At 42.9% G+C, this 12561-nt stretch overlaps 1 protein-coding gene across 1 annotated transcript in view; it reads right to left on the bottom strand.

Annotated features, from left to right (window-relative positions):
* The window catches only part of si:ch211-216b21.2 (heparan sulfate glucosamine 3-O-sulfotransferase 3A1), a 29712-nt gene extending 17700 nt beyond the window's left edge, over positions 1-12012 (bottom strand). The window contains exon 1 of the mRNA XM_041066421.1: positions 11160-12012. Coding sequence (XP_040922355.1) covers positions 11160-11725 — 566 coding nt within the window. The 5' untranslated portion in view covers positions 11726-12012. The remainder of the gene's footprint in view (positions 1-11159) is intronic.
* Positions 12013-12561: the final 549 nt, after the last annotated feature.

The following is a 12561-nucleotide window of genomic DNA, read 5'->3' as shown; positions in this document are numbered from 1 at the left end:
ATGCGTTTAATCCATAAATCTGTTTCTTTTTCTCTCCAAGAACTGCAAGTGTTAGCTAACATTACTGTCTGAAACTGCACGTTACTTAGCTGCACGATTCTGACGAGTGCATTGAAGACTGATGGTTAGTTATGGCTAGTTATACTGTGTCAAGCATATTCTGTACACGCAGCAACTGGAAAAGTAAAAGAAAATTATTGTGAAGCACTACGTGAACAAGCAGGAAACAATTTGGTGGTCAAATATGTACACTGGGTGAAGTGACTGTTGGAGTGCTGCACGGCAGAGCCACAATGAGGCGAGGCAGTGCTGATAATGGATGTGATCACAGCTTCCTGGTGAATAATGCAGCCCTGCTAATTGGCTGGATTAATAATTGATGGGGGTGTGCTCGCGGAGGTGGCAGAGGGAGCTGCGGAGGATAGAGCACATACAGCCGTTTTTGAATATCTTGTACAGCAGTCCACACTGGTGGTTGGCTCTAAATAACCAGCTTCCTCCCCCTATTGATGATGTGACTGCAGGGGAGGATGTGACTGTGTGAATCGAAGATGTCAGAATAAGCAATCGCCCTGACAACATAATGATATAATGAGCCCCAGCCCCGCCACATGTTTGACGGTTAAAATGACTTGGGCTCATGTCAAGTCCCACAGGCTCCACAATGTTGATACACCCTTTAGTCCAAACTGACCGAGGCTGGCCCAGAACAAGCCAGCTGCGTAAATAAAAATTACTGAAATAATTCACAAATTAAACATGAGGCATTTTACAATTTTTTTTCAGAAGCAAGCAGGACACAAGTTGATGAGAAGAAATAGGTGTGACAAAATAATGGGACATAGGAGAGTGGGAAAAATAGATTTTACTGTAAACTTGATTTATCCGCTGTTCTCAAGGTGTCCGGTTTCCAGAGAATGCATAAAACCAACTCATAAAAAATGTCTTGTCTTCCTGTCTCTACCGGTCAACACCCTCAAACCACTGCTGTGATCCTACAGGAGACAATAGGATCAATATCTCAGGGTGTGTTCAAAGGATTTCTGACAATCCAAAAGCGTTTGTTATAGAGTTCAATAGGAAACCGACACAAAAGAACAGAAAAACAATGACCCGCTCCCATCGCTGAAGCCAATTAAGAATACACCTGTGTTTGTTTGACGAGAAGCAATGCAGAAAGGCACACGGTGAAGCTGAGAATTTGGAAATATGGAAATATTTGGCTGTTAGCTCTGCTGTGAATGTCCAAGCACAAATCATGTACCTTCACAGCAAAAACTTTCAGCCGATCCACATTTTGCAAAACGCGTTAATTTGCTTCCTTGCCAAGAGTTCCATGAGAAGCTTGATACCACTCCAGCAGGTTAGCTTATCTTAGCATAAAGACCGGGGTCATAGATCTTGTTTGTTTCATCTCTACAAAAAAAAACAAAAAACAGTCACACACCATAACCCCCCTTAAAACCACAAATTGTGATTTTTACCTCAGTAGCGCTGAGAGACTCTGTTCATTTTAGATAGAGGCAGCGTAGCTGTTTTTCCCTGTTTCCAGTCCATATGCTGAGCCAAGATAGATAACCAGCAGCTGGCTGTAGCTTCATATTTAACAGGCGGATATGTCTGTCTATATATTGGTATGGATCTTCTAATCTTACCCTCAGCAAGAAAGCGAATCAACGTTATTTCATAAAATGTAGTACAATTCTGATAAATGGATATTTTCTTCACAGTTGATTGCGTAACTTTATTGCGTGAACACGCTTACTGAAAGACAGTGAAAAGCTTCTCCTGGATTTTGCATCCATAATTTCCCTGCCATAGTTCATCTCTCACTTCTCCCATACCGGTCCCTAATGGAGGAAATCTGTTCCCTGCTCCTCTCATTAACATGCAAATCCTCATCTTTAGGAGAAAGGATAATAGTGAAAAAGGAGAAGCCCTTTTGTGCAACTCCAGAGCACTGAGGATGTTCCTTCCTACTTCTATTAGCAGGACATGTTCCTTTGACAGCAATCTCCCTCCTGTCTAATGTACAGTCAGACCTAGTTACAGTAGCAATTACTAGTGTTCAGGTTAAGATTAATTGAATTACTGGGTGGCTTCCCTGCTCTCCTCTGTGGGCATATCAATCATAGCCTCTGCGCTACACAGACCCTTTATCACCCTCTTCCATCTTTATGTAAAAAGACGCAGACTGTGCTGTTGCACTCCATCTATCAATAAACGGGTCTGGGGTGGCAAACTCATTTTCTAACAGATTCCTCTCTTTAATCAAGCAGCCTGACGTTTGGGGGGGGGGGGGGTAGTTAGTAAAACATGTACACCACCTTTTCTCCAAACGAACAAAATGATACTGGAAATTAAAATTAGAGCAGCCGGGGCTCTAAAGACTCTTATGCGACTTTATGAGAGAGAAATAGTGGGTATATCAGCGCTCTGTATGAGTTCATAGAAAATTTGTGATACATTTTAATTGATAGTTTACAAAGAGAAATCCTGCTACATAACACTGTGAATGGCTCTTTTGTGCTATGCAACCTTTCGTATTTGAAATACAATAGACATTATGAGGAGCATTTGTTTGAACAGCTGGACTTCTACTTGAGGAACCAGGTAGCTTTTCAAAACCGCACATGCAACGGATCCGTAGCGCTTCTGTTTGAATAAAATAGCTCTCCAGGCAGATTAAATGCCACTCTGTCATTCTCTCTCCATTCACCACCTCCATTATTAGCTGTTTTAAAAATTGTGCAGGATTTCTGGTCATGGTCTATAGTACTGCCAAACCCTAATCTTCAGCATGTTTTATTTCACTCATCACCACCATGCGACCCTTTGTTCATCATCTAGGAGGAATATACAGAATACACTGGATGTGGAAGTGCTGAAAGCTCGAAAATAACATCTGAAGGAAATAATGTGTTGGTCTCTTTGTCAGCCGTGCCAAAAAAATGCCAGTCCCTCATTTCAGATGGACTCCAAGAGCCACACACACACACACACTTGAGCCTGAAGCTTAGCGACAGTATAACTCTGTGTTTTGCATGGAGACAGAGGTTGGGCAGTCAAATAGAGCTTGTGCCTGAGGTGCCGTCTGGCATAGCCTCTGCCGATGTCTGCTGGGCGGACTCTGCCAAGGCGACTGGCACTGGCCATACCCCAACGGAGCAACAGAAAAAGGATGTTTGGTGCCATCCTATCACCACCCAGGCAGCTGCAGATAGCACACATGGCAAGTGTGTCAAAGTCCATGCCTTTAAGCACACAGGCAGAGAGGAAAACAATTCCATGTTTGTCCAGAAAGCCTAAAAAAATAGGAGTGAAGCTGCTTTCATACATGCACTGCTACCCTGAAATTTTCTAGATATTACTTGGAGGAGCTGCATGTGTGAACGTGAATGTCCAAATCAGTTAAACCGGACATTAAACGGACTTTATCCTGCCAGCTCCCTAATACAGTGTCCACGTACTGATTGAGTCAATGTGTGAATACAGCCGGTCATTGTCAGAGAATTTACAGCAAGTGAGTGGGTTTGTTGATGACGTCTCCATCCTGCCTCCTACACGCTTTGTCCAGGCGCCACCCCTCATCAAACCAAACAAAGTATTTCCAGTAGGTGAGAACGCGTCCAACACGGACAATCTCCGGCTTCATGAATGAAAGGGCAACTCTGGACAATGTCCAGACCTGACTCCCCAGATGTTGTCTGGAGTTCAAATGTGGAAATGGCTTAGGAGTGAGAGACTTTCCTGCTAAGTCAGTGGAAGTAAAAGTCTTGAAAGACGAACCTCCAACTTCCTTGAATAGTAAACACTTAAATGTTTTTTAATTTTACAGGGACTTGAAATACAGGATGGAGATGTGTGCCAGAAAAAAAATAAATATGTGGTAAAAGTATTTTAAAGAAAACACTACAGTTGGAATGGAAATTGGAGGACCCAAGAGGAGAGGGCTTCCTTCTTTTTATTGGTTCCCAGGCTTTCCATAGTTCTGGTTCTCCTTCTCCTTCTGTCTGTCTCTGTCTGTTTCTCTCTGGTGGAAAATATGGAGGGCTCCCTGTCCTGTGATAAAGCTGTTGCCTGTGAGATGGGAAAGAGAGATCCATCACGCTGAGGCGTTGGTTTACCCTGCCAATCCGCACCACTGAGGGCTGTAACACGTACATGCTCCATCCATGCATCATTTACCAAGCCCTTCTGTACCCAAATAACATGGGTTTGGCTGCATGTTTCTGAAATCCTAAAGCACTCTGGCAAATCCTCTGAAAGTTTTGATATGCATGAATTCTGGAGGTTGTTTTGCGGTTTTGTTTAGTTCGCTTCTACGAAGAGAGCTGAAACAGTCTGGTCTAAAGCCCCTTGACTCTCCAGTGCCAAATGATAGGGTTACAGTCTCTCTTTGTTTGTGGAAGGATAACACTTAACTTCCATCAACCTTGGGCTGCCAAGAAGAAAAAAAAATGAAACATAGAGGAACAGAAATGTAGTACAGAAAGAAAATTGCAAACATGATTCTTTCCCTTTTTTTTTCTCATTTCAGCCTTTCTGCTTGTAAAGTGCCTGAAGGCACAACTGCTGCGATATTAGAAAACATTACCTGGCATGTTTCCATGAAGTTCAAGGAAAATAAATCACTGACGTTCATGGGCATTGCTTGAAAACCGCTAAACTAGTAAAGCTCTTCAGGTATATCACCTGACAGTAGAACAGTGAGCTGCAGAGGTAAGACTCGCGTCTTGAAAAGGTCAAACGTCTCAGTTTCAGAAACAATAATACGATAGAAAATTATTACAGTGCGCTGTAGCTTTACAGAGCAATGTATTTTTGTACAGTCAAGGACAATAAAAAAAGTGACCTCAAGTGCTCCTTTTGAAATATGAATCCCAGAATAAATGCTTCATAATGTACGGGCTAATACCTCATAAAAGGACCAACAGCTGCTAAGCTGAATGGGCCTGAGATACGACGGGGTCAAACAGGTTGCTGACTAGAGTACACAGAAACCCAAAAGTGAATAAACAACCAAATCCTAGAAACAATGTAACCTGATCTTAATGTTACAGTACCATCTGTCGGCATTGTGAACTCTGAGGGTGGCACATTCTGAGGCAGCCCTCTAGGTGACCCTCCTGACCGTGATCAATCACGCTCCCTTTCTGCACATGTTCATCAAAGCTCCTGGAGCTCCTGATCTCTGACACCTGAAATATTTGCGCCAAAGTAAACGCCAGGGTTACTTCATCTTGCTGGGCTGCATGAAGACAACAAACAGCTCTTATTTTAGGTGTGTCAGGTGAATACATCAGGTGTGAGCATCTGGTGGAGATCCAGGTGGTGTCTACAGAGCGCCCTGCACCTGCTGCCTGTCCTCACCCACCCATCGGGGGGCAGATTCCCAGCATGCCAGAGGGCAGCTGCTGACAGGCACTACTTTGGATAGTTCCCTCACTTCTATCTTTCTCCCCTGCATGGGGCCTCTTAGGGTCAGCTGCTAAGGGCATGCTAAGATGTGAGTGGGGGTGGCGGAGGTCAAGGAGTTGGCGTGGAGGGGGGAGTACAGTCGTTAGCGGGTTGCATGCCTTCAGCAGGAGGTGAGCGTCCCGGTTTTACAATTATACCCCACGATAATCACTTTCACAATCCAAAGGCAGCTCAGAGCTCATGCTCAGGAGGTCTCAGGTGATCACGTTACGTCTGCTGTGTGTGCGCCCTCTACAACCCCAACCACGACCCCTCCACCTCTGCCAGTCCTCTCCACTACACCTGCCTTCCTCAAACCTGCTCCTATGCTAGCAGATGCAGTCACTATTTCGTTATCGTTGCAAAATGCAAGCACTTTAGTGAATATTAGTACATGGATTTTGGAGTTAACAAGATACAAATGGTTTATTGTGGAAAGAACTTAAATTTAAACTTGAGGGTAGACCGGCAGGTTTTATATAATGAAAATCTCCTCCCACTAGAAAAAAAAACTTTCCCTTCCAAAATAAGCCCTATTCCAACATCCTGTTTCATGACCAAACATGTCAAACTACATTAGAAAATTACCATCCAAAGTCATTTCTAGGGACCTTTAAGTATTATTTCATTACTGCTTAGTATTTTCCAGTGTAGTAGCAAAACAGGATAAATCAATCAGGGGAAATGGGTTAAATCTGTTTTTAAAATCTCAACTGCGCGATGGAGAAATGCTAAAACAAATAGCCCCTTTCAAAGCCTCTATAACGAGACCATGGAGATACATTTTTAAGGGTTTGCACACACAGATAAATAACACCAGAAAAAAGAAAAAAACATTCCAGTATGTTCTTCATGGCTTTGGCTAATATGGTTACATAAATCCAGATAGGCAAGTGAGATATTTTAGAGTTGGTATATAGAGTAGTGCAAAGGGAGCGGGTGGTGAAGACCAAACTATTTTCAAGTCGCTCCCTCTATTTACAACTGAGGAACATGTCCTGTGTTCCTGGCCGGGTTAGATCCAAGAGCCGCACCGAGCGCCAAAAGTACGCTGGAGGTGCTTACAGTTTGTATGCAGACATAAATACAGACTTATAGTACACACACACACACACACTGTTAAATTTGGCCTCACGTTCCAGCTGGTGTGTGACTTTTTTCATGTACACACAAGTTAGAACTTATTTTTTATGCTGTGCAGTTTTCGACAAACCACCAGTGTATTTGTGAATGAATTAAATTATATGAACTTAAAGTTTAGAGGTATATGGGACTGGCTGTGTTAGAGTGACTGCTACAACAACTTTACAATCCTATGAGACGTACAACTGGAGAGGTCGTCAGTATTTTTTTTATTTTCTTTTTCACTGTTCACATCGAGCCTCTCCCATTTAGAGTTGTGTCATGCTTTCCACTGGTCCTCTAAACCTCTCCACACTCAGAATGACAAGTAAAATGTCAGGCAGCAGCAAACAAGGCCAGAGTTTAAACTCTGCCACCCAATTAATTGACACCCACTGTAAACACAGCCAGCATTGAGAAACTTGGAAGTCAGCCTCATTTCAAATGCTGGGAATTCAACAGCTTTTCACTGTCAGCACTTGACAAATGTGATTTGATTTTTTTTTTTTTAATTGTGTCAACAAACCCAACCGAGTAGGCTCATGTAGGAAAATGCTAATCACTAACCAAATAGAAAAGAAAACTGGCATTTAAGGAATTTAAACAGAGACAGGGCACAGATTATTATTCCACACATTTGGGTTTTAAATTGAATTTGAAAAACAGATCTAAAATCTTTGATTTGTTCAGTGTATATCCACATCTGAAGCTGCCTTCCCACACAGACCACTGTGCAGCACAGAAATACAGATCAGGCAACACAACACTACCGCTTTCTGACACAAGTCCCCACTGGGTCACTGCTTTTATGATTAAGACCCTTTTTTATTACCATTACAGAACGCCCTTTCAAATGAGGCCAGTTTTATGAACAGGGAAACCCCTAATTTAATGTGATTTTTCAGCTTTTCTAGCTGAGCATATTCCTTTCATTTGCTTTCTCATGGTTTCAAATAATGCATACGTAAAGGAAAACATTAGAGAACCTGAAGCGAATACACTGACTCTTTACACTCTTTACACAAAAGATTTGCTGATACATAGTCTCCCATACACCTGTTTATTTCCTGGATATTTATGTTTTTTTTTTTTTAAAGTTCCTGTCTGTTTCAGGCCTGTCTGAGCAGAGAGGTGCGCCACACACAACCAAGTGTTTGTGGCACATTCCTGTGCGCCACACACACACACACACACACTCGGTTGTTGGTGTGTCTCTGCATGTGGTGTGTACACAAAAGAAAGAGTGTGTGTATTCCTCCACTGAGTACCGTTGTTTTGTTTGTATCTAGATAAATATGCACATTGCCCTTGTGTTTAACAGATCATGTGTTTTTTTTAAGAGTAATTAACCCATTACGGGATCGGGTGAAGCCTGATCCAACCGGTCTGCAGACATCAGACAGGAACTGCGGCGGCTGGGTCTAGACAGGTGAAAGCTGGGCGTGTAGTAACCCAAGTAGGCCTAAAACATAATAGTGACTACTCTATGGCATGGACCTCTGCTTTAGTTTACTGTGTTTGTGCTTGACCTCCTTGTTCACACTGAGTGTCCATTTCCACAACAAAAGCCTAACAGGTTGTGTGTGATTATACAGATACACAGCCGAGAAATGTGTAGTGAAATGTAACACTGACTGACTGGGCGATTGGGCCGGGTGTTGGTTTCCTGTTCAACAAAAGGCCTGAATTTACCAAGAGCACACAACTGGGACTTCTGGAATTTGCCTCAGCACGAAAAGCTAAAATTTTGTTTTCTTGGATATGTTAACGGGAAAAGAAACCCTACTGAAATGTAAAAAAAATCAATCTATAAGCTTTTTACCAAGATCCAAGATGGTGCAGATGGAAACATAAAAGTGGTGTTAAAAGTTTAACCAGTGTTTCATGCTCTGTCAGCCATGCTGTCAAAACTGCAACTTCACCGTAAATTACAGATTTTTGCATCGTAGCTTCGGGTGTGCGACTGACTATTTAGGGCAGTTGATGGAAATTCCCACAACAAGCCAGACGAGTATAATTCTGGGAGAGTTGGAAAAGGAGGTTGGAGAAGTTGCCATGTCACATTAAGAGCTCAGAGGTGTTAAAGTATGTTCCACACATTCCCATAGGGACAGAGACGAGTGATTCATGCAGGGGACACATATCAGCCTTGACAATAAACAAAGAGTCTCCTGAGACGGAAGCTTCTATGTTTTAACTATTCAGTATAGCTAATGAAAGGAATTGCATAATTCAAGTAAATTGGACACAGTGATTAGTCACAGAAAATCTGGCCCTTGTTTTGCACAAACACCAACAGATTGTTTATTTTATTTTATGGGGCAGTATTATTGAGTGTGGACCTGCTTCTTAGTATTTTGGAGTTTGCTCCTCAACCTCAACATATTAGCCTTTAAACTGTCACGTGTCAGACAGGTTTTACACACTCTTGCAGCTTTGAAGCAGTCAGTACAGTAACTGTGGCCCCGAGATAAAAGATTGTGATGATTTTGAGGGGCCGGCAAAGTTCAGGAGTGCAATCAGACTAATTTCCTGGTTTGGATGAGCACTTTTGAAAAAAAAAAACAAAACGCATCTACATGACCTCGAGCCAGCAACTTCAAATGAATGCAACTCAATCCACAGCTTCCACAAAAACACAAACGCTATCAACAGGAAGACTCTCAGACGTTGTCGAGGAGAACTGACAAGATGAACTCCTGCAGAGTGGCCCACGCTGTTTTAACAGTTATTTATTCCTCTTTTCAATTCAAAGGTCCTTCTGTTTTAAATGGACGGCATTAAGAGGAACCGGCACTAAGGTCTGTCCTTGGAGGCACGGTCCAAATTCCAGAGAATCTTGGCAACTCCTCGGGATAGATGGGACCCTCATGGATATAAAACCCCACAATGGATGAATAGGTAAACAGAAGGGTGTGAAAGAGTGATGGCGAAAAGAGAATGTTCACTCTCAGAGAGGCACAAAGAGGGAGGTGTGTGAGTGGGAGATGGGAGAGAGCCAGAGTGCTTGGGGGAAGAGAGGGGGTGAGTCAGGGTCTGAAGGGAGTTGTCGGTGAGCGAGAGTAAAAGTTTTGTCTCCAGGCTTTTAGTGGGTGCTGCGTGTAGTGTTAACTCAATCAAAAGGTGAATTATACCTCCTGAGACACTCAGGTAACCTTTCATTATGGCCCTAATCCTTCTTAATAACAGAGCTGCAATGTCGGCAATGCCCCATTAGACAGAGAACCACTGAGAGGGAGAGCCATTATTCCCCACAGGCCTGTGGAAATGTGAACACACAACACTCACTCACACACTCGCGGTGACAGATGAAATCAATCACAAATTCGACTTGAGCGAGGAAAACGCCGCACACTCCTCCATAAGGACATGGACAGTTTGAAGGAGAGTAAATGTGTGTTTATGTGGGAAACAGTTTCTCTAAAGTTTCACTTTCGTCAGCAGGAAAACTGATTCCATATAAACAAATTCAGTTCAACAAGGCTGTGAAACGCGTTCAGAGCTAATTAAAAAAAAAAAAACACTCTTTTTGAAGTGATAAAAAGTTTGATGAATTAAATTTATAATTTCATAACAATTTACTGTTGATGCCATAAACAGTGGAAAATCTATACTAATTTATCTGCAGTAAAATATTCCTATTTCAACTTATGTCAAGTGTTTTGTACTTTCTTAATAGATTCCAGATTTGCAGCAGGACAAATGTACATAAACTATATTAATAATCAAGTAATTAATTTATAGCAGCAAAATGTGATTAAGGTCGCACTTTAATGAAACTCCTGAGTAAAATAAAATGCATTAAATCTTACAAAAGCTTTTGAAAGTCATGTAAAAAGTGAGCGAGTGCTTTTCACAGACAATACACTTTTCTTTAGCAAAGTACTAAACCTGAAATACAGTTGAAATTGAAAAACTGTTGAGGAAAAAACTGCACAGAAACCTGTTAAACAACTTTCACAGGCAGATGTTATATAAGGCAATAAATCTTCAAAAGAGAAAATTTAAATTGCAACTTGTTAAAAATTTTAAATGCTCTGATTTATCCTTGTCTTATTTTTCAGACTAATCAAGCTGTAAACCGAGATTCCACTATGGCTGTGACCACAGCGTCTGAAAGCCAGTCAACCCTAAAATGTGCAACAAAATGAGCAGCCCGATAACATCTAATGAAAGCAGGCCTAATGTAGCGTAATAAATCAACAGGCTGTCCACAGTGCGTCTTCCAGCAGCAATTAGGCTACTTCTATAAAAGTTGAGATGTTAAATAAAGATTTCTGGGTTATGTAGACCAGTCTTTATCAGTGATGTAGTAGTTGGCTTAGTAAAAAGTTGGAAAAACACAATCTATCATCGTGGCAATTTAATGACTAATAACAATACACAGAAGTTAAGCCAGGATTTTAAGAGAGCCATCAATTAATGCATATTTAATACCTTATCTCTGCAGTAGCCTGAGTTTGAAATATGAATTTGAATTTATGTAAAAGATTTATGTTCGGTGGTCATTAAAAAAGTGTTTAAACTCTGACTTCCGGTGGGATTTCTCTCACATAATCAGGTTATGAAATGTTCACCTGTACCACTCCAGCCCGTTCCCATAGTTGCGGTCGAAGAAGTGCGGCTCCGCTCCCACGGCTCTGATGTCTGGATGCACCCGGAGGAACTCCAGCAGAGCCCGGGTGCCTCCTTTCTTCACGCCGATGATGAGAGCCTGGGGCAGCTTCTTGCTCCCCTCCCCGAGCGGACTGAGTTTACCTGCGAACCTCGGCGACACTTTCCTGGAAGCAACTAAATCCGGAGGGGGCAGGATGAGAGACTCCTCGGGCAGATCCACAACCTGCCTCGCGCGCTCATCCGCGAGGACCAGCGAGGACCGCCTGGCGGCTCCGTAGCCCATCATCTCCGACCCGGCGGTCCATTCGTACACCAGCCTCTTAGTCCTCAGCGTCCTCAGGTCCTCGAAAAGCCCGGCAGCCCGGCCGGAGGAGGCTTTGACCGGTGAGGGCGAGGTGGTGCCGCAGCGGTCGGCGAGGCAGTGCAGGAGGAAGACAGAGGTGAGGAGGGAGCACAGCATGACCACCGCTTTCCTGAAGATGCCTCGGGATGGTGGGTCCAGTTTACTGACGCGGCTAAAAGCCATACCGGTCCCTGGGTGGTCGGTGCAGGAGCCACAGCCATGCTAGGCACACATTGCTGCGTCTTCTTGCCATGGAGAAATCAAAAGAGTGAGTCTTCATCCACAGTGCGCTGGGGAAAACACTCTGTCTCCACCAAAAGAAAAAAAGAAAAGCCAGATGATACCTGCTGAGCACAGGTGAGCACGAGCTAAGCCCAAACTGACCGGAAACAGCCACAGTAACAGCGCACAGGTGCGCACAGATTTATGCACTCAGGTGATAAACTCTCTTCTCTACTTGCTCTGTGCAGGATGCCACCACTGGCCCTGATGTACCAGCCGCACGTGTATAGAGTTGTAAACTTGTCTCGCCCGTCAGGTCGCTTGACGGGCACCTCTCTGGCCAATGAGATGAAGAGAGAGGCAGACGGGAGCCAATGATTTCCCAGGTAGGCGGGGAGGCTGGTACACAGCCCATCTCAGCCAAATTAGAGGGAATCTTCCTGTACAAGATAAAGCTGCAATTATCTGTCAAGTGGAAAAAATGCTTCACAAACTAAATTATACATTACAGTAAGAAAGAAACGTGTCACAAACACATTTGCAAACTTGTAAATACTTTCGTTGCATTTTTATTTATTTATTTATTTAATCCTTTATTTAAATGGTATCCTCCTTGAGTTGTTTTTTTTTTTTCAACCAAAACCTCTGCACAAGATTGAACATATGCAGGATGAGCACAAATAAATACAGTGAAATTCAACATTATAGACATTACAGACGCACATACACACAAACTGTGCTGGCGTGCTTACAGGGGTAATTTTGGAGCTATGTTTGTTGAGTGCGTCGTCACATCG

This window comes from Toxotes jaculatrix, chromosome 21 (genome assembly GCF_017976425.1).
Source record: "Toxotes jaculatrix isolate fToxJac2 chromosome 21, fToxJac2.pri, whole genome shotgun sequence".
Taxonomy (NCBI): Eukaryota; Metazoa; Chordata; class Actinopteri; family Toxotidae; genus Toxotes; species Toxotes jaculatrix.
Note: the sequence above shows the minus strand (reverse complement) of the source record. Positions and strands in the feature narration are given on the sequence as shown.